Raw genomic sequence first — 27,172 nt, forward strand, 5'->3', positions numbered from 1 at the left:
GCAGAGATTTGAGAGTGCAGAGTCAATCATGGTATTGGGATCTAATAAGTAGACAGAAGGGGGAAGCCCTGCATCAAATAGGAGATGGACTAGGTACCTATTCATAGAGCCACAGATCCATAGCCAGAAGGGGCCACTCTGATCATCTATCTGGGTCTTTTCCATCTCAAAGTTCTTTTGGTTCTAGGATCTCTGAGCTCAGGGAAACATCAGGAGGGAGAGGTCAGCAGGAGAGGGGCTGGGTATTGTTTTTAGCTGTTTTTTAACGTACATCTCATTGGTGAATTTGGCTGTCCAGTGTTGCACAGCAAACACATACAAAGCAGAGAGTGGGTCGATTTTTCCAAGAGCATCAGACTTTTCCTATTGTAGAAGATCTGGGCCTTAGCCACCATAACTCAATCCAGGGATGAACTGCCCCAAAGTTCAGGGGACCTGTGGGTCAGAGGTTTGGGTTTGTGCTCATCTCTGGGTATTACAGCCAAGCTTTAGAAAACTATTCCTTTAGTATTATTGTTTGTACTGCAGTTGCATGTGAGGGTGCCAGCAAGGGAATGGGGCCCCATACCAGTAGGCATTGTTCAACCCCACACAGCTAAAAAGACAGTGCCCACTCCGAAAGCCTTTGACCCCATGATCTGAATGGCAGCATGGATTCTCCCGGCCCTGCCTCCCTTCCTCTCCAGAGATCAGTCAATTCTGGAGTCCTAGCTCAGGCTTGGTCTAGCAAAAAGCACCCATGCTATGGAACAGCCTCCTTTCCGGGGACAGGCAGTGGTGGTTCCTTCTCTTCTTTACAAGCGATTCTGTCTGTGTTTGTAGGTTCCCTGCACACGGGCCGGAGTTCTCCACCCCCGGGGAGTGTTCCTGAAGAACAGCAGCAGATTGCTCGGCAGGGCTCCTACACCAGTATTAACAGTGAAGGGGAGTTCATCCCTGAGACTATGGACCAGAATGTAAGTGGAGCTGAGTATTTGCCAGCATTAGGCAAATCAGATCGTTACAACCCCCACGGCAAGCTCTATTACTCCAGAGCTGGAGCAGTGGAGAGTTACTAGGTGTTGACCTGTGACCCAGGACCTGATCCAGTAGGGGCAAGCAGAGTTTATATTTTATGTGCAAGGTTGCTTTTAGTGATGTAAGACGCTGAAAGGCAAGTCAGAGGACATTTCAACTTGGCAACAGGCTGAGGTCTAAGCAAGGCCTAGTAGAAAGTTTAGCTTAGCACAACTGCTTGACCTGAGGTCATAAGATTTTTTGCAATACGTAGCATGTGATAAGCAAGTACCTCACAGAAGCTTATAGGCCACTGGGGGCATATGTAACCATGGAGAAACCACACTTACATATCCAAACCATTAGGAAATATACGGTGCAAATAGCTTTTGCTAGCAATCAGAACCTTAATTATGGGCCCCCAGAATGACAAACATGGGCCAGGGGCTGAGACAATGTGAGAGCATCCCAGTCCGTTCCCTGTGATTGCAGAGCGGGTAGAAGTGCTGAGCTGTCCTCCCTGCTTCCCACATCCGAGTTAGCTCCAGCTATGGTTCCTGGCCCCACTATTTTCAACTGTAGTGAAACTGGAGGGGAAAGCAACTTATGCCCCACTCCTTCCCTCTCCATTTGCTCTACCCCAATCCTGCAAGTTTCCCCATGCAGATGGATCCTGGGGCCCAAGTGAAGTCAATGGGACGGTCTGTGGGTGCTTGCATGGAGCACCTCGCAGGGTCAGGGCCTTAGAGCCCTGCAAACTGAAAACGCAGCCCTGGTGAGCACTGGACACGTGGGAGAGATGCGGTGCTGCCCTTTCTTATCACGCATTCTGGACAACATTCACAATGTCAAGAAGGGGATAAAAGCCTTAAGAAATAGGCTGCTCTTACTCTGCCACCAAAGAGGATGTAGGGGAAGAAGTGTCTCTGCTGCGTTATCGTGGCCCTTGCTAGCAACACAGACGGGAAGGCTGGGCCAGGGTTTCCATGACAAAGTTATGTTTTCAGAGGTTTGTTATATGGCCATTAATAAACTGAACACTCCCTCTGGAGGAGCCTTGGCAGCAGCTGAGCACAGATGTCTTGTGCACCTAGCAGCCAAATGCTGGGCTTGGACTATTTGTAAATGGTTTCTGAGCTGCATTCATTAGGGTTAGATAAAGCGAAGGGAGGCGCTAGATCCTCAGCACATGTAAGTCGGCATGTGGCCATTGACTTTAATTTATGCCTGATTTATGCCAGCTGAGGATCTGGCCCCATGCTTTCACTGCTTAGCTGAGGACTTCTAGGTTCTAGTCTTGGCTCTCACTAGCAGTGTACAGTGGGCTGGCCACTGCCCCTCTCCCACCTCCCCGACCCCCCAAGAGGTGGCTGCACTCTAGTGACTTGGCTGCCTGTAGCTGTTCCCCCCAGGGCCAGCCCAGGAGACATGGGGGTTGTAACTCTGGGGGAAGCTGGCCTACTAGTGGTGGGAGTTTGGGGATCCAGGGAATGACAGACCGCACACTCAGCCGCTGCTGGGGACTTTCCCGTTGCTCTCCACTGACCCTCTGTGGCCATCACGTGGGGTGGCAACTATGGGCCCCAAGGGATGGAGATCTCCTCGTTGGCTGGATTGCTGCAATGCATCAGTCTTTGGGGTAGAAGTGTGAAGGGGGAGAAGTTACGGTTTCCACTGGGACTCTCCTACCCAAACAAATGAGTGTTGCTATGGCAGCCAGTTAAATAGCTGTAACCATAGAAACATCACAGGGACAGAGAAGCACGCTCTAGTACCCTGAGCATAGCACAGGGAGTGAGGATCTCCTTGGCTTCTAATCCCGGCTCCAAGCCTGCTATACTCCATGGCTCTGGCCAAGTTCCTCCTCGGAAAGCTGGGCTTAGCACCGACCCCACAGGGGTGCTGTGGGGTGTTAGTTAATTGTTAGTTGTGAAGTGTCTTGTAGATGAAAAGGACTAAGTGGGATTGTTGTTATAACACCGTTGGGTGGCATGGGGAAAACGCCATGGTAGTGGAAGTGTGGGTAGCTTTGTGGTTCCCTATGCCACCTAGGAGAACAACTCTGTTGTTTCAGAGTAACAGCTGTGTTAGTCTGTATTTGCAAAAAGAAAAAACTCTGTTAACAATCAGATATAATTAACACAGTCTAGTAAAATGTGTCATCCAGGAGCCCACACAATTACAGCATTTATTGACTTGCTGAGCTGGGGAGAGCGGAGGAAATTCCTTGATCTAACCTCCTTGTTAGCCCTTTACCAACAGAGGCAAAGAGTGGGCTTGTGGCTAAAGGTAGCGACCAGGCAGTCGGGAGGCCAGAGTTCTATTCCTGGGTGTGCCCCAGGTTAACAGGTGGCCTTGGGCAAGTCTCGTATGCCCTGGCTTTCAAAAGCACTGAAAATGTGGAGCTGACTCTGTGCACATTCAGAACTCAGGACGTTAGCCTCCGTGCCTCGATTTCCCTATAGGTAAATAATAATTGAGAAGAAGAAGAGTCCATCCCTACTGTGTCAGAGGATATAAAGAATTTGATTGCAAAATGCTTTGAGATCCCCTATTGAACGGGGTAACAGATGTACAGGGCCAGACCCTCCACTGCTGTAAGTCACTGATTTACACCTGCTGAGGATCTGGAGGATTGTCAAAGCCAGACTATTAGGATTTTCCGATTCAGGGTTTACAGCACGTTGTGTCAATGTTTTCCCTTTTCCTTGCTGTCCAAAGATGCTTGAACCTTTCATCAGCCCTGATGAATCACTCTCTGGGAGCTGCCAGTCCCTGGACAGATCTATAGACAGGTAAGTCAGATACATCACCGTGGGCTTGCCTGCATAAATAAAACCACCACCCCTTCCTATGCAAGTGTCTGAAGGAGGGAAAGGAACTGTTTAAGATGTCCTGCGGGGGTTATGACTAGGAGGAATGGGCCACACTTAAGCAAAGTGAAATTTAGACTGAATACCAAGAAATAAATCTTAACATGAGAGAGCTGTTAGCCTGCGGAATAGTCTACCTCTGGAAGTTATGGAAGCACCATGCATTGAGTCATGTAATACTGGACTGGGCAAAGGATGGATGGGAACAGTCCTGCACTAGCAAGGGATTAGATAACCTATCTGACCTTTTCCCTCTCCAGTTTCTCTGGTTCTTGGAAGATCTTTTTCCCCTTTCATCCCTCTGGATTTCTATATCACTGGATCGATAACACCTTAGCTGCTCCCTACTTCCGCTCTACCCATAGTGTATGTTCTCAATTGAGCCTGGTAAATTGAGCAGTCAGACAGACATCCACACCTCCACAGGTGCTAAGGATACCAGAGGAAAAACAACTAAGCTCCTCTGCAAGAAGCAACTAAGACACATTGTGCTAAGTGACTACAGGTCAATCGTTAGTGCTGCCAGTTAAATCCAGACCTGCCAGTGCATTTGTGACAGCAAACTTTCCCCAGTGCAGGTTAGTGTCTCAGATGCAATGTCTTTTTCTTTTGGGAAGCCATTTATTTTCCTTATCACTGATTTTCTTTCTTCCCCCATTACTGTTTTGACTATATTATACTAGCATCGCATTAGAGCAGGTTCGATTTGTATCGATCCGATCCTTACGTGCACTCCAACTTTGCACATTTCATCTCTCTCAGTCCAACACTCCATTGCCTTTTTGTGCCTTGTAATAATTTCCACTCACACAATCACTCTTCATCAAATGTACATGAAACGTGGGCTCCCTTCCTCCCAGCCCATCCGCTCCTCCTTGATTTCGCAGTGAAGTCTAAATAGCGTTCACCTGGAATAACAGCACAGTGAACACAGCCCAGTTGCTCCTCCGAACCCTTAGAGTGACCTAGGGCCTGATCCAAAGTCCAGTGGAGACTCCCATCAACTTCAGTGGGCTTTGGGTCAGGCCATGCTCAGTTAAACTCCACACCACCCTTACTCAGTTCACTGAGTCTAAGGGCGTCTGAGCTGGTGCAGCTTGCATGGTGCGGGGACAGAAGGGAGCAGCGCTTCAAGGAATGCAGCTAACAGGAGGGTGTAAGAAGGTGTCTGTTAAAGCAGATCATCTGGCTCCTTTATACTCGCATATTGGCAAGCTTGTGCAAATAAGACGTAAGGTGCTTGGCTCCTTTAGGATCTCCTTTAATTTGGCCCAGGGACTTCTGTGAGGAACGGCTGCAGAACTGGACCCTTCACTAGGTGCTGCAGATGTTGTTTCCAATTGTCTGGTATTGGCCGAGAGGACAACCTGCATGTGTGGGCAAAAAGAGTAGAAAATTGAAACGTGGGGGCTCTTTCTGTGGGTTACCCAATTCTGTGCCAGCATGTTCTGTACATTAACACCTGACCAGCTCCAGCTGTGCCGGCCCAACTGTCTTTGAGTTAGGAGAGAGCAAAGGCCGGTGTAAAGACTCTTCTCCAAACAGCCGAACCTGTCCTTGTTAGAGCCCCATAACTCAAAGCCGTCTTGTCTCAGTTCCTTCCAGGTAACTTCACCTCAGAGGGATTTTTTCTGAGGACCTTATGAGGCCGTCCAAAATAAGGTTTAGAATGAAAACTCAGTCTGAACTCAGCAGTCACCACCGATCAAAGTCCCAATACGCTGTCATTCTGCATCACCTTTTTTACATCAACTGTACCTCAAACTGCTTCATGGAGCTGTAATCTGTTCCCCCCGCTAGCTTTATCAGCTGCTCCGTTATCTCGCCTGGGATCAATATCCGGCTGAGAGAGTAAACATTTTTACAGTTATAGAGCAAATACTTTAAAGGAGGGTAATGTGCATAATGCAAATCAACACTACACAACATTGTGAGTAAAAATTAGAATGATATAAAATTAACATGTCACATGTTAAATGGATTCAGAAGTGTCTAAAGAATCGTCATCAAGTGAGTCTGTTTCCAGTGGGCTCCTGCAGGGATTTGTTCTGGGCCATAAGCTGCTTAACATTTTTATCAATTATCTGGAAGGAAACATAAAATCATCACTGATAAAGTTTGCAGATGACACACAAATTGGGGGAGCGCTAAATAATGACGAGCACAGGTCACTGACTCTGAGTGAGCTAGATCACTTGGTGCAAGCAAACAATGTACATTTTAATATGGCTAAATGTATACATCTGGGAACAAAGAATGCAAGCCATATTTACAGGATGGGGGACTCTATCCTGGGAAGCAGTGACTCTGAAAAAGATTTGGGGGTTGTGGTGTGTAATCTGCTGAACATGAGCTCCCAATGTGGTGCTGTGGCCAAAAGAGTGGAATGAGATCCTATAGCGCATAAGCACACGAACCTCAAGTAGGAGCAGAAAGGTTATTTTACCTCTGTTTTGGGCACTGGTGTGACTGCTGCTAGAATATTGTGTTCAGTTCTGGTGCCCATAAGTCAAGAAGGATGTTGGTAAATTGGAGAGGGTTCCGAGAAGAGCCATGAGAATGATTAAAGGATTAGAAAACCTGCCTTAGACATGGTAGACTCAAGGAGCTCAATATATTGATCTTAACAAAGACAAGGTTAGGGGCTGACTTCATCACCCTCTAGAAGTACCTACCTGGGGAACAAATGTTTAATAATGGGCTCGTCAGTCTAGCAGAGAAAGGTCTAACACAATCCAATGGCTGGAAGTTGGAGCTAGACAAAGTCAGACTAGAAATAAGGTGTACATTTTTAACAGTGAGAGTAATTAAGCATTGGAACAATTTACCAATGCCCATGGTGGATCCAGCATCACTGACCATTTTAAAATCAAGATTGGATGTTTTTCTGAAAGATTTTCTCTGGGAATTATTGTGGGGAAGTTCTGCAGCCTGTGTTACACAGGAGGTCAGACTAGATGAGCACAACTTCAGTTCTGGCTTTGGAATCTGAGACAATGTTTGTTTTTATTCCGGAGGTGGTGATAAGGCAGGCTAACCGATGCGGGGAAAAGAGGAAAGCTTATCATGGGCTGTTATGAAAATTGCCATTTTTCTCCATAGCAAAAACGTTGTTAATACCTAGTATTATGTAGTGCTTTTCATCATTAGATCTCAAAGTGCTTTATGAAGCAGGTCACTATCATTATCCCCATTTTACAAATGGGGAAACTGAGGCAGAGAGAGGGGATGCGACTCGGCCAAGGCCAATGGCAGAGCCAGGACTAGAACCCAGGAAGCCTGCATCCCTGTCCAGTGATCTGTTCTCTGGGCTTAGCTTAAAGGCCTGATTCTGTAACATACTGAGCTCCCTCCACTCTCCAGTAGACTCAGTGGAGTTGTCGGTGCTCAGCACCTCATGGGATTCTCCATAATGCAGGGAGCAAGTAGCTTATTCCCAGCTTTACAGCAAAAGGGAGCCCCTACAGGGGTACAAAGTGTGGCTGACGGGGGTGTCAGTGTGTAATTCCATGCCAATCAAGTGATGTTAAAAGACCAGGAAAGTTGCAAAGTTGAGCACTCACTTGTCAAGAAATGAGGACTTCAATTCTGCTCCCTCGTGCATATACGTCACTGTGGTACAGTCTATAATTACAGGATCCTGTGCTTGTCTTTCCACAGGGTCCCTGCCTCATTCAGTGCACAGAGAGTTCTTGAGCAAAGCACATGCTTAACTTTAAGCACGTGAGTGTTCCCGCTGAGTGCCCCTGGTTAAAGTTAAGCACCTGCTTAAGTATTATGCTGGATCTGGGCCTGAATAAAAGAAGCTTGCATAGTAAATTTGTCTGGAGTTCAGTGCATTCTGCCTTGTTCTGTGTAAAAGTAGAATGTAATATTATAGATGTATAATGAATGCAGACGTGATTCTGGTCACTGGATCTGTTTGAAACAATAAGGTGTTTCTGTCTCTTCCCACAGCCCGCCCTTTACCCAAACCCCTGTTCCCAGAAGGAAGAGCCAACCCAAAGACAGTCTTGATTGCCTGGGTAAGGATACTTGGGGTTTAGTGTCAAAGTAACAGCACAGCCATGCAGCAGTAATGTGGGCTTTCAAAATAGTGCTGTGTGAATCAGACATAATAACGGAATGCTACTGGGTTAAATCATTCAAAACAAACAAACCAGCTTCACTGCTCGTGTTATAAGTAGCCACTGCAATTCTTAGACCTAGAAAGAAAAGGACTACTTGTGGCACCTTAGAGACTAACCAATTTATCTGAGCATAAGCTTTTGTGAGCTACAGCTCACTTCATCGGATGCATACTGTGGAAAATACAGAAGAAGAATTCTTAAACCTAGAGACATTTTAAAATCTCAGGTCCCAGTGCTGCAAACAGATACTGCCAAGCTTAATGATCACTGTAACCCTTTTGAAGTGAACAGGACAAATGAGGATCCAAAATGCTATGGGGCCTGATTCCACTCCTCTTTGGCCTGATTCTGAAATCAGTTTCCTCCTTCTCCCACCCCCAGTCTAAATCAGGAGTAACTCCACTGAAGTTAATGGAGATACACCAATGTAAGCTGATCTGAGATCAGAATCAGGCCCTTTGCCTCGTAGTAAGCGCTTGCAGGATTGGGCCCTCCTGCTTATTCTGTTTACTTCTTGCCTTTCTCTCATTTGGGAAGAAGAAAATAAGCTACTCAGTTTCACCTTTGTTTATAGTCAGATTCTACTCAGTCTCACTTCCAGATTCTTATGTCCTGTGTTGCTATTGGATTGCAAAATACTGCAAAGGGGAAAAAATTCTCTATTTGCATTAATAAGAAATACAATCAATACCATTGGAAATGCCATTACGGAAAGTGTATTGGTAACGTGCAAGGATCTTAGCTTAATGCTCAGCTGAGCATAAATGTCCAACTGGTTAAGTCATGGAAACTTCATAGTATTGTGATGGCTTTTGCTACTAAAAGAAGGACACATGGCTGTCTGCCGATAGCTGATAACACACTTTTGGCTTGTGGCAGCACTTAGAGATCGAAACCACAGAACTTGAGCTTTAAGTCAATACTTGCAGTGAAGTTTTAATAAGTCCCCGGTGACGGTGAATTCATTTCACTTGAAAACACGACTCCGCATCGCTGCTCACGGATGGCTTGTCGTTAACCTCGTGACCTGGCCTTGTTGCTTTTCTTGCTGCCCAGGCCATTGTGTGCTCTGCCCAAGCACTAGAGTAATGCTAAAATCATGCTGAAGTCAGGCGGATGCCAGGAACAGCCTCCAAGGAGCAGCTCCTGGCTTGGGGCTAAGACAAACAATCCTTCAGAATAAGCTGTTTAGTCAGGATTTGATCAGGGAAAAACAGGAGGTGAAAGATGAGGGGGAGGGAATTGAAGATATTTTAATCTAATGTTGTTCTGTGCTACCAGTGATGGCATCCTGTATGTCTCATTATAAATGTTTCTATCCCTGTCCATCCATCCATCCCTGTCTCTCTCATGTAATCTCATTTTAACTTAAATTTTAGCTCTTTTACCCAATGTAATCTCTTGTATCTAACCTAATTTTCTCTCTCTAGTGTTGTTCTGATTATATAAAACCTCATGCTCCAGGAATTAAACTAATCAAACATTTGTGGCTCAGCATGACCCCTTAATGAGGGGCAGATTATTTTACATCTGCCTGCTCTGGGGTTCTTGCACTTTCCTCTGAAGCATCTGGCACTGGCCACTGTCAGTGATGGGATACTGGACTAGATACACCTTGGGTCTGATCCAGTATGGAAGTTCATTAGTTTCCTAACAGAGAGATTTATAACCCTGAATAGAACCAGGCATAGTTCCGTGTAAATTCCCTAACTAATGAGGTGGAGAAACTAGCTGTGGTGTGGGTTAGGACCGTGGCAAAGGGGTTAGGAAAGACTGGGAAAATGTGTGGGGTCGAGCAGAGAGAAAAGGGAATGGAGGCAACCAGAAACAATGGGAGGAGGAGGAAAGTAGAGAGATGAAAAGAGAAAACAAGAGAGATAGATGTAAGAAAATGTACCCCATTGCAGAACAACGGCTCTTCTCAGTCACGTACAAGAAGTTATGGCTCCAAGAAAGCCAGGTCTAGCTTAGAAAGAGGCAGGAGCAATTGTGATGGGGCCAAACCATCTGAAGAAATAAATATGAACTGGGTTGCTGAGCCTTTCTTTAAATATTGTGGCCCATAGCCTGCTCCTATTGAAGTCCCTGGCAAAGCTTGCGTTGGCTTCTTGGGGCCAAGATCAGTCCCCTTTGACCCCAGCCTTCTATTCGCGATGGGCAGATTTCAGAAATGAGCCATAGAGAATGTTCCATCTTGGGAATGAACAATCTTCTGCCTGGTCTCTCCATTGCATTTCGTGTAAAGAACAGAACTTCCAACAAGAAATGCTCCAGGAGTTCCTCACGGAGCTGATCTAACCGAGACTTTTCTCATTCTCTCCTGTCAGATTTCGATATTCCGTTTTGTGAGCGATTCGGGAAAGGTGGAACCTTCCCCAGGCAATATCACCTTTCCCAGAGCCGCAAGGACTATAGTGACGGTGAGACAATGACCAGTGCATGCAGGCTTGGGGGAAAGGCTCGCTGATGGCCTAAGCCAAGGAATAGGGCATTGGCCCGGACAGGAGCAACTTGGCTTCAGTTCTTGGCTTTGCCGCAGACTTCCTGTGTAACCGTGGGCAAGTCATTTGAACGGCTCTGGGCCCATGTGGGAACTGCTGGCGCACATTGTAAGTTCCCTAGTGCGTGTTAATGTAGTTACTCTTTGAAATGGGACTGTTAACACAAACTAGGGAACTTTTAGTGCACACCAGTAGGGTCCACATGGGCCAATTAGTGTGCAAAACGCTAGTGTGCGCTAGAATTTGCACCCTTCTGGCGTGGACTAAAGCACTGCGCAGACACCCCCTAACTCCCGTTCTCTCAGATGACCCTTTCCATGGGCGCTGACTTACACTCTACCTGGGGGGGGGGGGTGCTCGACGCCCCCACTCCACCCGTTCCCCCAAACCCCTGCCCCGCCTCTTCCTCACCTCTTTCCGCCCCCTCCCCGCTCCTCCCTCTCCCTCCTGGAGCCGACCTGCATGCTGTGAACATGCTGTGAACAGCTGTTCGCGGAGTGGGGGGAGTGATCAGCAGGAGGAGGTGCTGGAGGGGGGGAAGGAGGAAGCCTTGGCTGCCGGTGGGTGCTACGCACACGCTAATTTTTCTCCGTGGGTGCTCCAGCTCTGCCTCAAAGAACTTGGAGTAAATACTGGGAATTCGACTCCAAGTTGCACTGTGATTTCTTTTTTTTTTAATTTTTTTTTTTTTTTTGTAAATATGTATAGCTGGTGGAAACTAGTGTGTGGCCACTCTTACTTTGATTTAAACCTGGCTTTTGTTGATTTACTTTAAATTGATTCCTTGACGAGTTAACCTAAGGTTTTAATCAACTTAAAAATGCCTTCGCAGGGTTTTGCATCAGTTTAACCAAGGGCTTGTCTACACTGTGGTGCAGTATGGACTAAGAGGGTATGAATTGCAGAGTGCACCGGACACTTAGGCTCTCACTGCCCTGTGTGAACACTGCAGCAGCGTCTCAATGGGACAGTTAGAGCACAATGCTTTGGTGCGCTCTGCAATTTACACCTCCATAGCAAAGCAATTGAAACAGGTACACTTTGAATTCAGACAGGGTCTGAGTGTATGACAAGACGTTGCATGTCCTTGTCAGTAATTCTCCTGCTTTCCTCACAAAGGCCGAAGGACTTTCCCAAGGAGTTACGCCCCTCAGGAGAATCGGTTTCAGCTCGTCCCTTCCAGCAGGACAAAGAGCTTCAATGGGGACAGCAAGCTCCTCACCTTACAGTACGAGGAACACAGGACCAAATGGTGGATTGACTGTGACAAGGGACTGCAGGTTTTCAGCACGTCCCCCAGCAAGTCCAGGAACTGTGAGTGAATTTCAACAGGTTGCTGTTTAGAATCTCAGGCTGTGATCTTGTCTTCTAAGTATGGTCAGGCGGCGCTGGCGTAGGTGAAGTGTCCAAGGAGAACTCAGGGGCTGGGGTGGTTAAGCAGATGGCACTTCCCTCTCAGTCCTGAGTCAGTACTGAACCAGTGCCGCAGCATGGTGTTCCGAGGCGCTGTGCTCCCGGGATACGGCTCGAAGAGAAAGCCCCGACGTCTCATGGTCATTGAAGATCTCCTGGCACTTTCCATAAAGATAGGGGTGTTCTGGGCAAATTCAATCCTGGGCAATTACATTCCACCTGCAGCTACAGTGGGATAAATGATTCTCCACTTTCTGCTCTGAACTGCTGAATAGCAGTGCGGTGCCCTGTTAACCAGCGCTCGTGGTCCACTCCAGCAGTGGCTGCACGTCAGTGAGGGGCGCAGACGGGACTCCCACCATTACACAGCAAAGCATTCTCAGCCCTTGCAGGAGAGAAGGCGCTGTATCAATGTACATCCTTGGGCCTGATCCCGCTCTCACTTACACTGGTGTAAATCAGGGGTAAGCCAGTGGCGTGAATGGGATGGGAATCAGGCTCTGAGCGTTGCTCTTTGTGGTAGGTGCCCCCACCCATTGCATAGCAGATTAGATCTGCATTGCAAAGGGTCCGGTGAAGCATATGCTGTGTCTTGACTGTGCCATCCATGTCCTTCCTGCAGCCCTGCAGGCGCCAGTGAACTGGAGGTTGGGGAAGCTCCTTGGCAGAGGGGCCTTCGGAGAGGTTTATCTCTGCTATGATGCAGACACTGGCAGGGAGCTGTCGGTGAAGCAGGTGCCCTTTGACCCAGACAGTCAAGAGACAAGCAAGGTGAGTGTGAGGGCTGGACTGAGCCTTCCTGAAGAGCTTATGGGGTTGTTCGAACAGCGGGTCACAACTGGGGGCGAGGGAGTCGCCACCAGGTGGTCTTTTGGTGCCGGGGGTTCGGGGACACAATCATCATGCCCTTCCCATATTGCTGAGTGGGATGGAGGTCCTGAGATGGGGTCTACTGGCATCTGTTGTCACCCATGTCACCACTAGGTGATGGATGAATGCCGTGCGTACTTCCTGTATGTGCTGTGCTGGCCATCCTGGCTCAGAGCTGTTCATGACTTGCCACAGAGCCATGGGCAGCTGCCACGGCCTAAGCCATCCAGTGACCACTCTTCCTCCACTCCAGGACCTGCATGATGCTAGCCCAGCCTACGTTGCCAGTCTCCTTTCTGCTCTTCTGTGATGCCAGCCCCAGGGCTCCATTCACCACCCTCCACTCCCGTCTCTGGATAGTCCATTTGCCCAGCCTCTGCTTTTCCCTCATGCCCACCCCTCCTGAAAGCTTGGTGCTGCCCATATGAAACAAGGGAATAAGTACATCCCTGCCTGCCTGCATCTCTCTATAACAATCCCAAGCAGAGTCCCTGCTCTGCCTTTCCCAGTGCATCCTGTCTGTCTTTTAGGCTGTAACCTCCTTGGGAGAGCAGCCATCTTTCTTCTTGGGTCTTGTACAGTGCTAGGGATATAGTCAGTGCTTCAGAAATCCTCTAGGAGAGGAAGCTTGAATGTGGCTGTATTTCTGCGGCGATGAGACGTTCGTAGGTCTTTCTTTTCATCGTGTAACGTTCTGTATCGTCGCAGGAGGTAAATGCCTTAGAATGTGAGATCCAGCTGTTGAAGACCCTCCGCCATGATAGGATAGTCCAGTATTACGGTTGCTTGCGGGACCCGGAGGAGAGGAAGTTGTCTATCTTTGTGGAATACATGCCAGGGGTAAGTGTGACTGCAGCCAATCCATGTGGTTATTTATAGAGATGGACCTGAACCAGAGAGCTGAATCCAAACGCCGCCTAGCTCGGATGAAGTTTGGATCTGAAAGTCAAATTTCGCAACTTGGCCCTTGTCTAAAATGGGCCAAATCAAAATCCTGATTCCAAACGCCCCTGAAATTTGGGGCAGTCAGATCCTGATTTGAACATTGCAGAAGGGCCCTATCTGTGTGACACAGCCTGGAATGTGAACACTGCCGAATTTGGGATTGGATCCAGATCTGGATCCAATCTCTGCGGCTTGGGCCCATCCCTTGTTATTTATTACAAAGCACTCTGGGAAAGGTTAATTGTAGTACGATCCGCACACAGCTATCATGGGTTATTTATTTATTCTGATACGTGCACTTTGAAAACACAACATTGCTAATTATCTGGTCCTTGGAGACCAAGTCATCTCGTGGTGATGCTGTTTTATCATGTCAGGACGTCACCAGGTCACGACTCTGTTCATGCAGAGTGAAATATTTCCAGGGGCCATATAAAATCAAGATGTTTTGATGTTCTGCTAAGTGGCGCAGGGGATGTAACTTATATCTTTTCTTACTACTTTAGCACGTAAGTTAAACCAGCGTAAAGTCCCTGGAGTAGAGCTTCACCTAATGTAAACAGAGCAGTGCTGATTTACACTGGGTGAGGATCTGGCTCCCTCAGCCCCACCTACCCATGTGGTACTTACACCTTCTTACACATCATCTCTGGATTTGTCCTCTAGGCTGTGAGGGAGCAAACCTGTGTTTATTCATAGATTTTTAAGGCCAGAAGGGACCATTCGATTGTATAGTCACAAATAGCTTTGGTATTTGGCAAACATGGTAGAAAATGCCCCATCAGAACGACATGAATGACAATTTGAACTAGCCCCCTAGCACAATCCCCTCTTTCTAACCACAGCCCCATGAGCCCATTTTGTTTCTGGAGGCTATCTTTCTGATCCCTGACATAAACCCCCATGCATGGGACCAAAAGGAAAAGCCCAGTGCAGTGTAATCAGTCCCCTCACTGTTTGTTCTACAACATGCTCATGTCTGTTGCTTGCCAGGAAGCCAGCATTTGTGCCGGGGCTGTTTCCTGTTCCTGGATCGGAATGTTTGTTTTCCTTCCGATAAACTAGCGCTCTGGCCAATTAAAGATTGACTTTCACTTTACGGCAACAGCTTATTTCACAACATCAGTCCAGGGCTCTGCTTTTTCTGTACTGTTGGTGGAAGAGGACCAACTCCCAAGCTGTACAGAGCAGCAGTTCTGAAGTGCTACATCTGGCTGAGATTCTGATTTAATGCAGCTGGCTAGGCAAGAGCTGTGTGGGGTCTGCGTGGGGCCTTCTGCACCATGGCTGGCTCTAGTAGGCATCGACAGCCTGTCCATTTGTAATTCACCCATTTAAACAATTGTTGGAGTGTCTTCTGCATACACACAACCCGCATCCTCCTTTAAATTATCTGAGGGTGAAAGGGGCTGGTCTATTTGATTCTAGTACAAGATGAGATCCTTAAAAGGGCCCTGCCTCAGTGCAACCTTCATGTCCAGTGCCCACCCCACCGACTGAGATCCACAGAAGGTCGAAAAGTGGAGGGCTCAAATGCCTAAGCAAAGATTTTCCATCAGAGGACATTTACAGAACCCCAGATGATATCCAGCTGTAGGGGGGAGGGCCCCTGATAGGTTCCTCCCACTGGAAGGCCATTGACCACTCCCTTTAAAGTGGGAAGGAGCAAAATAGGAACCCAGGGCTAAGCAAGAGCTCAGGCTGCAGGGCGGTGAGGTCAGGGACAATAAGAATGTCAGTGAGAGACTCTGAGCGAGAGCCCAGACAACCGTTGCTGCTCCCCGGTGGGTAAAAGGTGCCAGACTGACAGCTCTGGAGACTGTTTATCCATAAAACAGGGGCCAGGACAAGCTTCCCTCAGACAGGATGGAATCCTTCCCCAGCATTTGGAGTCCTGTAGCTGGGTAGCTCCTTTAGTGTAAATCTTCTCTGTGGAACAACCACTCTCGCTGGCTTGCCTGGAGATTGAGCCAGGGAGCTGTAGACCTAAAAGCCTGAGCACCTGTTGCTTGAGCTAAAGAATCCATTTCATTACCTTCAGCAGTAAAAACTCATGCTTTGAGATCCAACCTTCCTAGGATCAATCCTGGCAGCGGATCCAACCAGGGATGTTGTCACATCTGGTTGCCCATATAGGCCTGTGGATATCGGTAGCTCCAGCTGAGCTTCCCCAGCCTGGGGAAATGTGATGCTAAGAGAAGGTGTCTCTTTGTCCTGCTTCAGTGTCTAGGCAATGTGTAGAAGTCTCTGAGTCCGCTCCAAAGTAATGGATGTGTTCCTTTCGCTCAAGCAGTGGAGAGGATCATGGTTATACAGACGAATTTCCCACAAACACACTGACCAATGACATGATCCAGCCACTAGAGGGGGATAGAGAACTGTGCTGAGATAGCAAGGGTTATGTGTACAGTACTGACCCTTTCTCATCTGTCCCGTGGGGATATTGTAGTCCAGGCGTGATCCTTGCTCCGTTATGTTTATCAGTGTCTCTGATTTCGTATATTCCTTTTTTATAGCTCAATGTTAGATTCAGTAAAGCTTTTATAAACCAGCAAATAAACCAGAAAACCTTGAAATATGTTAACTATTTACGCTAAACGATCTGTTCCACCTTGTCTTTAGCTGACATTGAGTACATTTCCCAGACCTGAAGAAGAGCGGTGTGTAGCTCAAAAGTGTGTCTCTAGGACCAACTTCTGTTGGTGAAATACAAGATATTACCTCACCCAGCTTGTCTCTCAGAAAATGGTCACAGAAATATAAAAGCCTACGTGACACAATACGCATCATTCACTCCTTTGGTTTGTGTATGTGTTTTGTTTCCAATAGGGTTCCATAAAGGACCAATTAAAAGCATATGGTGCGCTGACCGAGAACGTCACCCGGAAGTACACCAGGCAGATTCTGCAGGGAGTCTTCTACTTACACAGCAACATGATTGTTCACCGGGATATTAAAGGTAAAGTGGATTGCACTGCGAGATCACCACCTTGCTCTCATCTAGTAGCATCGTAAGTAGGATTCTGTGCCTTATGGTCAGAGCACAGCTCTAGAGGCTAAGACATGTGGTTTCTAGCCCTGGCTCTGCCTTAGACCTGCTGTGTGGTTTTGAACAAGTTCCTTAGGCCAGAATTTTCAAAAGTGACCTCTGACTTGGGAGGGGTGTGTATGCCCCAAATATTGAGTGTCCAATTGGAAATACTCATTTTGAGAGCCCCCATTGGCTCCTGTTTCAATTGTGTGAGCTCAGCACCAGGCCTGAGGTAATGGACATTCAAGTTGAGTTGCCATAAATCAGAAAAAAGAAAAGGAGTACTTGTGGCACCTTCGAGACGAACAAATTTATTAGAGCATAAGCTTTCGTGAGCTACAGCACACTTCATCGGATGCAGCTTGTGCTCTAATAAGTTTGTTAGTCTCGAAGGTGCCACAAGTACTCCTTTTCTTTTTACAGATACAGACTAACAGGGCTGCTACTCTGAAACCTGTCATAAATCAGAAGCCACTTTTGTAAGATATTGGCCATACCTTTTCTGTGACTTAGTAAACAATTAACAGGATGTTAAGCTATCTCCCAGGGGTGCTGTGGAGTTTACTAATGTCTGTAAAGTGCTTTGGGTGGGATTTTCAGGGAACTAAGAGATAGGCCTCTTTGCAAATTCCAGTAAAAAAAAAAAAAAAGGGGGGGGGGGGGAGGGTCCCTAGCATAGTGCCTTCATGTAGCTAAATGTCATCTTTTCCAACTCTGAAAATGCTGGCCGGTTGCCTGAGCCTTCCCATGCTGGAACTGCTTTGACCCAGGTTGCAATTCTATCTCTTGGGTTTTTGTGCTTGACCCTTAGGTGCCAACATTTTGCGAGATTCTGTTGGGAATGTGAAACTAGGCGATTTTGGAGCCAGCAAACGCATCCAGACCATCTGCATGTCTGGAACTGGAATTAAATCTGTCACCGGAACACCGTACTGGATGAGCCCAGAGGTGATCAGTGGAGAAGGCTATGGAAGGAAAGCTGATGTGTGGTAAGAAACAAAGTAATCCCAGGGCAGAATTTCCACCGCAGTGGGTCAGCACTGCAATTTTCTAATGTCGCCTGTATCTGTTCATCCCTTCGAGAATTACAGTGGTTGATTTTCCAAAGCCAACCAGTATGACTAGCATTTGCAAGACACTATGGGTTAGTGGCTGGAATAGTGTGCTTATAGTTAGAACTGACTACCAAGATTTTCAGTAGCGATTAGTGATTTTTTTTTTTTTTTTAGATGCTTAACTTGAGACCCCTTAAAAAGGGTCTGATTTCCAGAGGGTGGGTGCTGACCACCTACTGAAATTCAGGCTCCTTTTAGGTGTTTCAGGCTGAACACCCAAAAATGGAAGCACCCCAAATCCCTACTCACTTTTGGAAATTTCCAACCTGGATGCTGATTTTGGGTGCCCCAATTGTTTTGGATGTCCAGCTGGAGATTCCTTGAACCTGCCTTGAAGTAACAGAGCCACCCTCCCCTCCCTGGGAACTGCAGGAGCTCTGAAAAACTGGCGGTCAAGGTTTGCAGGTGGGATCTCAAAGCTGGAGGCATCCAGTATTGCTGGCGACTCTTGACATTTTGGATACTTGAGCTTTGCAGGATTGGGCCCTGAGTCTGAACAGCTGGAATAACAGTAATCATCCTAATGAACTACAAAAATACTGTATGCACAGCACATATTCCCTTGACTCTTCCAACGACCAGGCTCAGTGGAAACCAGCCATTTTAACTGCTTTGCACTGGGAAGCCTGGGGAGAATGCCTGAGAAGTTGTTGGCAGGCAGCCTTACTGCCACCTGTTGATAGGTGGGAAGTGCAGCTACGTTTTATTCATTGTGATTACGAGCCAAGGTTGCCAAGCTGGTGTAAATGAGGCCTGAGGAAATGCCGCGCTGCTAGGATTCCACCCCAAGGGCTGGGCAGCCGTTCTGCTTTTTTCTGCCTCTGCCCTTTTTTATTATTTAGGCTGCTTTTTCTGGACTCCTCCTTCCCAGATGCAAATGAGAGATGAAGCGAGACAGGGAGCAAAGCCTTGTTTGGCTGTAGATGTCTTTGGTAGTAAACATAATGTGCAAGGTAGATAGGCGGTTGCCAATGAATATGGGTACAAAATGTCCCCGAGCTGGTCTCCCTCTTTGGGGATGTTTACACTGCAATTAAAAACCTGCAGCTGGCCTGTGCCAAGGGGCTTGGGCTTGGGTTAAGGGGCTGTTTAATTGGGCTGGTAAATGTCCAGGCTCGGGTTGCAGCCTGAGCTCTGCTACAGTGCAGGGTCCTAGAGCTCAGGCTGTGAGGTGGGAGGGTCCCAGAGCTTGGGCTGCAGCCTGAGCCCAAACATGTACACCGCAAATAAACAGCCCCTTAGCCTGAGCCCTGTGAGCCCAAGTCAGCTGGCACAGTCCAGCCGTCAGTGTCTAATTGCAGTGTAGACGTACCCTTTAAGGCCTGTATACTTCGCTTTAAGGGGGGAAATTCACCCCTTTGAAGAGGACCAGCACAAATCTGTGAATCAGTTAAGCAAGGCCCTGGGGAACTCCATGGCAAATGGGACCTTAATTCTGCAGCAAGGCCCCTGGAAGAAAGGATGGCCCAATGGTTAGGGTTCTAACCTGGGATTGGAGATGACTGGGTTCAAGTCAGACTCTTTGTTTGACCTTGGGCAAGACCCGTAACGCCTGATTTTCAAAGGTATTTAGGTATCTAAAGCTGCAGGTAGGTGCTTAGCATGGCTTTCAAAGGTGCCTAACTCATTGTACCCATTTAGGCGCTTTTGAAAATCCCACTAGGCATGTCTCTGCACGTCCAGACATTAATAAAATCTGACTCTTAGTCTATCTGGCTCTGACTTTGAAAGGTATTCAGGCATTGCTCCCTCTGTGTTGACTTTCAGTGAGGCTCAGGCTCCTAAGTCATTTTTGAAAATGGGACTTAAGCTCTGTCTACACTAGGGAGTTTACAGCAGCACAACTGTACCAATGCAGCTGCGCCATTGTAAGATCGCTCGTGTAGCCACTCTGTGCCAACAGAAGAGAGCTCTCCTGTCGGCATAATAAAACCACCTCCATGAGCGGCCGTAGTTATGTCGGTGGGAGAAGCTCTCCCGCTGACATAGCGCTGTGCACACCGGCGCTTCTGTCAGTGCGACTTACGTCGCTCAGAGGGGTGTTTTTTCACACTCCTGTGCGACTTAAGTTATATTGGCAAGAGGGGTAGTGTAGAGATGGCCTTAGTCATCTAAGTCATTTAGGCCTTGCAGTGCTGAGCAGAGCAACACTGCTGGACCTCAGTGCACCAGCTGTAAAATGGGTATAATAGCACTGCTTTACCTCATGTGGGAGATGAGGATAAATGCATTAAAGATCATGATGTACTCCGATAATGGGGACCATATAGAGATGCTGCAGCATTCTGGTGGGAAGCCTGCATCTGTTTTAAAAGTGGAGGGTTGACTGAATTTACTGTGAAGTTGTATAATGCAATCACTGCAATTGCTCTGGTTTTATTTTTTACGGTTAAATTGAATTTATTTTGTTTTGTCCCAGTTCTAGATTTCAGTGTACCACAGATTGGAGTTAACAATCCGTTAAAGTGCCTGAAACAAGTCACACCTTTCAGATCTGTTGTTTGTCTCTCTGCAAATACAAGCAGACGTCACTGGGTCTCTTAACCTTGACAGCATGCTTCGCATCTATCTGCACAACAGGGCTAGAAACATGGTTTCAAAATGAGAGCTGAAAGTGTGGAGCAAATTCTGCAGCAAGGGGCAAATCCTACAGCAGAATCTGCTGAATCGCAGAATATACACTGGGCCCTGTTCTTACGTCCCTCTTGAACTTAGGCCTTCACTGGGACTTAAGTACCTGCACGTGTGCTGGCCCTCTGCAATTTCTACGAATTTCACGTAAATAGAGGACTTCCATTTCCAAAGTGATATGTCTGTGGTATCTTTATAGCCCTAAATTTAGGGAATTTCACATCTAGGGGATAGTTTTGGGTGAAAGGTTTAGGGGCAGGGAGTGAGCCAGGACAATGGTTGGATGAAAGTCTTGCTCTTTCCTTTTTTCTAATCCTCTGTTCTCCATTGCAGGAGCGTGGGCTGCACCGTGGTGGAGATGTTAACAGAAAAGCCACCCTGGGCGGAATTTGAAGCCATGGCGGCCATTTTCAAAATTGCCACCCAGCCGACCAAGCCCCAGCTCCCAGACGGTGTCTCGGACTCCTGTCGCAACTTCCTCAAGCAGATCTTTGTGGAGGAGAAGCGGAGGCCCACAGCAGAGGACCTGCTGAGACATCCATTCATGAACTGCAGCCTCTAGTCCCTTGCGGCGGGTTAGGGGAAATGCAGGTGGAAAATAAAAGGATATGGGGGGGGCGGGGTGTTTAAAAAACAGACCCACAGAGCTTTGCACTCTGAAATGCAGACCTCAGTCTGGGTTGGGATCCTTCACTCCTCATTGTTAGCTAGGGGGCCAGTGTGGGCTTTCCTTTCTAAGCTGCACTTATGACCATCTGACTGTGGAGATAGGTGGCTGTCACCACGCTTGGGGCTGGAGGGAGTTCGAAATTGGGGGTCACCCTTGGAACACGTCGGCATCGATGATCGTGGCAAACTCACCCGCCCCGTTATTGATTGGATGCCTGGTAGTGGAGGAGCTTGGGGTAGTAACTCACTTGCCTCAGAGGAATGATGTGAGCGAACTCTGGCGCCCGCTGCTGGCCCTGAAAGCAGCACTGTCAACATCCCACAAGGAAGCCGTCTCCTCAGCACAAGAGAAAGATGCTGTGTAGCCGTGGAAGCCATTTACAGCTTGACAGACACCAAGAGGGATTCAGGCGTGAAGCAAAGGGAAACAAACCCAGGACCAAAGAACGATCGGCATAGGTGTCTCGTTCATGTCAAAGGGGGAAAGCAATCCTGTTGTGGGGGTGGAGATGGGAGGCAAAGTCCATAGCAACATCTCCAGCTCTTCAGAGGGGTGGATTAGGATTGTTTTGTGCCTTAGATGGTTACAGTCAAGGAGTGAAAGCCTGATTCAGCACAAGGTATCCAGTCAAGGACGTGACTACAATGCAGCCATGCTGCGTTGGCGTTCTTGTACCTGTAAAATAGTGTAAGTGCAAGGCATTCTTCTTCTCTGGATACAGTAAGGTCCCTGTAGGTCATTCACCAGTGAAGCTGGCCACAGGACCTCTGTGTGTTCGTTCGTTCGTTCGTTCAGCGGATAAGTGTGTCTATATGATGCTGATGCCAATGGCACCCTCAGCTCAGTACACGCTTGTTCTTCAGCACCTGATCCTGTTCCCACTGAAACAGTGCAGGGTTTGTCACTGATTTTAGTGGGAACAGAACAGGTGAGGGTGTAAGTAACTGTCTTCTCATATCCCTAGCTATGCCAACCTGTGACCAGTTCCAGTGTGCTGCTAACGAAGGGTCCAGCCTGCAGAGCACCTTCAGCTCTGTCCCTTCTAGGATCAGGCCCTAGATGACGCTGCAGAGCATCAAGGGTAGAAAAGCCGTGCGTGAGGTGGAATTCACCCCAGCGCACAAGACTAGCACGAGGGCTGTGCACCTCTCAAGGCCTCAAAAGGGGTCATTGTGAGACTTCATTGATACATAGACTCTGTGCAGGTGCTGTATGCAGGGGCGAAGTTCATCCTGAGCTCGTCCAGGGCTAGACTACAGACCGATATTATTATAACTACGTCCCACAGGGGTGTGAGAAATCCATACCCCTGAGAGATGTAGTTATACTGACCTAACCCCCTCATATGGACGGTGGTAGGTCTATGGGAGAGCTTCTCCCACCAGCATAGCCATGAGGTGGATTAACTACGCCAACGGGACAAGCTCTCCTGTCGGCACAGTAGCATCTGCACTAAAGTGCTGCAGGGGTGCAGCTGCTTTGGGTTTTATAGAAATGTAATGGGGATCCGTACAAAGGACTCTGAATGCTCCTAGAGCCCGATTCTTATCAGGAACAAAGTCCAGAGAAGTCAATGAAGTTACACCAGAGTTACACCGGTGGGAGTGCAGAATCCTGCCCATAGAATTGAACAGAGAATATCAGGGGGGAGGAATAGCTTAGTGGTTTGAGCATTGGCCTGATAAACCGAGGGTTGTGAGTTTAATCCTTGAGGGGGCCATTTGGGATCTGGGGCAAAAATTGAGGCTTGCTCCTGCTTTGAGCAGGGGTTGGACTAGATGACCTCCTGAGGTCCCTTCCAACCCTGATATTCTATGATTCTGGAGGCTTCTGCAGGAGGAATTTAGGCCCTGATTCTGCACCACAGAAATCAGGGAGAGTTGTGCTGTTTACTTTAATGGGCATGGGATCAAGCCCATAATTCTCTGTTAAATTCTGTCAGATGGCTCAAAAAACCTTTATTATTATTATTATTATTTATTTATTTGTATTCCCATAGAGCTCAGGAGCTCCACTCATGAGTCAGGGTCCCGTTGTGCTAGGTGTTTTTATCACTCTGTTATAGTCAGTAGGACTTTCCATGAAGAAAGAGTTCTAAGGGTTATTAGGAAAATGTAAAAATGTTTTAAATTATTTTGAATCTGACAATTTCCCCATTCACTGGCCTGATTTTAAAAACAAACTGTCCTCAATCACTTTTTTAATTAATTAAGAACAAAATCTGACTCCCAGCCAATCCATCTGGATTTGATTCTCAGTCTCTGAGGGCCAGTGGGGTAATGTTGACCATAGGCGCTGAACAATGAGCAACATGAGGCCGTGCATGGGTAGGGCTGAAATGTGACCTACTTTTCAAGATCTGTTGGCAAGGTTCATGGAACTCCTTCTAGAGGCTGTTTCTAAACAAATTCCTCCATGTTCCAAGTCCATTCCAGGGCCCAGTGCTTTGACTGGTACTTTGCAGCCTGCCCTAAGTGGCAGCACATGGCTGAGTTGCTCCGGAAGCAGTCACAAGTTGGTCCCACCTTAAGGTGACCGTATTTCTCAAAGGGAAAATGGGACATTGCATGGGGCTAGACCCGAGACCTCCCCCCCCCCCCCAACCCCGACCCCTCCCCAAGTGAGGCTAGGGCTGGTGTTGATGCTCACCCAAGCCCTGCCTCCCCCCACAGCTGATCAAGTTGATGAGCAAATGGGACAAATGCCCCTTTTTGTCAAAAAAAAAAAAAAAAAGGCAGGATGGCTGGGACAGGGCTTAAAAAGGGGTCTGTCCCGGCCAAAACAGGACATATGGTCACCCTATCCCTCTTTGGCCCATAAGGGGAGTGAGCTGTGCCAGCCCTTTTCCTGGCACAGTTGCCTTCCCCCTCCATGTTGGCTCAGTAGTGTTTCAGGGAGTGGAGTCAAGTCTCTGCCCACCTGTGTGGGAGGGGGAGGAGCAGCCCCTCAGCAGCTCCTCTGCAGGGATGTAAGGAGGCATCTGGCACACACATATTTACCTGCATGGGTGCATGGATCAGCTCGACTGAGCCCTATGAGAACAAACCTGGGCGTACATCCAAGAAGGGGATGACAGACCCCTCGTTCCACTGCAGGCTGCTGAGAGGCTTATTATAAATAGTGAGGGGGAAGGGAGAGCTTTTGAAACATTAAGACGAACTACCCTGACAGTAGCCAAATTGTGCAGGTTCGCCCTGCTTCTACTGAGATAGATCCCTAGGCTTGGAGGGCAGTTTTCTCTCCCGCCCTCCTTAAATGATTTTGCGTGGGCGAAACATCCCACTGTGATGCCATAGGGAAACCTGGTCTTGCCTCTTTGTTTGATTTTTGCAGTCACGAGGCTGTGTCATCCTGGGGCTGGCAGGGTTTCAGGTGCAGGAATGCCAGTGGGCTCGATCCTACAGGCCTTGTGCAAACAGAAACTGCCAGTAACTTCCCTAGGAGCGATGTATGCAAGGGCCTGATCCTGGATCTCTTATGCAGTGCTGCCCTTAGGTTTAGTTCTGCAAGTGGAGAAGCTATCTAACTCTAAATGCAGCTATGTCATGTAAGGCAACAGCCCCAAGGGGCGAACTCCGCCCCCTGGACTAAGGGAGAGCCCAGAAGCGTTCTCACCACCTCACTCCATGAAGGGTTTATGTGGTGCATGGCCCTGCACAGGAGTGAATTTCACCAGAGTACCCTTCCTGAAGCATGCACAGCCCTGGTCATTGGGACCTTCCTCTACCTTCCCTTCCGAGGGTGTGGGTGAAATCACTCCTCCGGTGCCTTTGCCTGCAGTGTTTTGCTGTATAAAATAGAATGAGGGAAAGAATGTAATACGATTCCATGGATATTTTTTTTACCTGTAGGGTATTGGAAAGTACATTCATCTAATGTATAGTAGAAGCACTTTGCTTACATCAAATCTTGCTGCTGCTTTTTTTTGTAATATTATCAATCCTGTATCCTGTAGATGTAATTTTTTCCCTTATTTAGGGAAGAGGCTCAAGTGTGATATTGTGTATCATCAGACTTCATATTGTAGCCTATAAATCTCTGTATAATTCCTTCACACCAGGCCAAATATCATTAGCCAGCAAATTGTACATAAGAGAACAGAGTTTGGGATCTAGAAAGCTGACTCCTGGAGGGTAAGATTGAGGCCCTAATTGGAACCAGAGGCCTTGTATGATTCAGCCTGCAGGGACAGCTATATTTTTTTTATTCTTGAAAAAAATAACTTTATGAGAGACTGTTTAAGCCAATGATTACTGGCTTTTGCTAGAAATAATGTATTTGTTAAGGTCTGAGACTTGAAATGTATATGCATCACTCTGTCCAGTGCTTGGCCGTTCCTGCAGTATGGTGTGTCCTACCTTGCCCTATATGTACTAGTCCAGTTAGGGTTATTGGATGGGCAGGTCATGATCAAACCGGAGCTGGGAGACTAGGCTTTACTCGAAAGCACCATGCAGGCTGGAGTTTGGGAACAGGGGATTGTACTGTCCATACAAGGACCAGAACTGAGACACTGTAACTACACCTGTGTTTAAATGTGTTGGAAGCAAATCCTGTTCTCCATTATGCTGTTGTGAATCCAGTCAGATGCTTCGTAACTGAGAACTGCATGTGGTCCATTTACTCTAGCCTCTTTGTTCCATATCTGCCTGCTCCAGTGGATGTATTTTCCAAACCAGCCCCTCTTCAAGGGCTACAAACTGACTTTAGAAACAGCCCTGAGCATAGGCTGGTCCCTAAACTGCATGCCCTCAGCAGTAGCTCCAGGAGACAAGGTGACTCAGAGACATGATGCTGAGTCACAGTTCCTCCCCTGCTTGCTCCCAGTTGGCAGTGATTTCTGTGGGCCACACCTACAATAAAGGACTGCACACAACCCTCTACCCATGCTGGCGTGGCTTCTCTAGCCAGAGTAAGGGAAGAAGGGGAGGCAAGACTCAGCCCTTTCCCTGCCCACCTGCTCCAGGAAGGGAGTAAGCAGGTGAATCAGGCCACTCAATCTTACTGCTGGCAACTCCGATGAAACAGCGATGTTTTATTCACTGGAAATGACACAGCATGGGTTTTTATAATCCCAGGCAATGCAACAGAGTTCTTCTTCCTTATGCAGTGGGCTAGGCCCTGATTCTGTAAATATAATGACCCCTCCACATGGGCCATCGTTCACTGGTAAATGCGTGAGTTGCTGCTGCCTGAGCTGAAGTACTAACTCTATTAGCAGTCAGCTGTAGTAGACGTTCATCTTCTTTTGTGCACCAGCTGCTAGGGCAGTGGTTCTCAAACTTTTGTACTGGTGACCCCTTTCACATAGTAAGCCTCTGAGTGCGACCCCCCTCTAATAAATTAAAAACACTTTTATATATATTTAACACCATTATAAATGCAGGAGGCAAAGCGGGGTTTGGGGTGGAGGCTGACAGCTTGTGACCACCCCCATGTAATAACCTCGCAACCCCCAAGGGGTCCCAACCCCCAGTATGAGAACCCCTGCACTAGAGGGAGACAAAGACCCACACTCTCCAAGTGTGGGGTACTCACTCCTGCTACACAGTTCCCAAATCAGCAAAACAGAAACTAATCATGTGCTTTGTTAAGTACATGCTTACATGCTTTGTTGAATTGGCTCCATGAGTAACTTTACACATGTAAGTAATCCTATTAAATAAGACCACTCGTGCCTAAAGTTACTCACATATTTAAGTGTTTGCAGGATTGGGGCCAGTGTTAGAAAGCAAATGCTTCAGGAGGCCAAGTGGTGTAATGAAACACATTTGCAACTTCCTGCCTTTTCACAAGTCTGATCAAAGCTGCTATCACTGGTATAGCACTCTTGGCCGGAAACATCGATACTCACTATAGTATCAGTGCATCAAGTGTCTTAAAATCATTTCTACTTCGGAAGAATTAGCCCATATGAAACAGAAGATAATACTGCAGGTTTGGAAAGCAGGACACCTTATCGAATGTACTTTGTAAAATGCTGTAAATGCTTTTTTC

General features: G+C 47.5%; 1 protein-coding gene across 1 annotated transcript in view; it reads left to right on the top strand.

Annotated features, from left to right (window-relative positions):
• LOC144260778 (mitogen-activated protein kinase kinase kinase 3-like) overlaps positions 1-21,067 on the top strand; it is a 60,406-nt gene extending 39,339 nt beyond the window's left edge. The window contains exons 7-16 of the mRNA XM_077809514.1: positions 823-956; positions 3,718-3,791; positions 7,827-7,894; positions 10,327-10,419; positions 11,620-11,814; positions 12,536-12,684; positions 13,492-13,623; positions 16,558-16,687; positions 17,571-17,748; positions 20,839-21,067. Of these exons, the coding sequence (XP_077665640.1) occupies positions 823-956; positions 3,718-3,791; positions 7,827-7,894; positions 10,327-10,419; positions 11,620-11,814; positions 12,536-12,684; positions 13,492-13,623; positions 16,558-16,687; positions 17,571-17,748; positions 20,839-21,067 (1,382 nt within the window). The remainder of the gene's footprint in view (positions 1-822; positions 957-3,717; positions 3,792-7,826; positions 7,895-10,326; positions 10,420-11,619; positions 11,815-12,535; positions 12,685-13,491; positions 13,624-16,557; positions 16,688-17,570; positions 17,749-20,838) is intronic.
• Positions 21,068-27,172: the final 6,105 nt, after the last annotated feature.

This window comes from Eretmochelys imbricata, chromosome 2 (genome assembly GCF_965152235.1).
Source record: "Eretmochelys imbricata isolate rEreImb1 chromosome 2, rEreImb1.hap1, whole genome shotgun sequence".
In the NCBI taxonomy this organism is placed as follows: domain Eukaryota; kingdom Metazoa; phylum Chordata; order Testudines; family Cheloniidae; genus Eretmochelys; species Eretmochelys imbricata.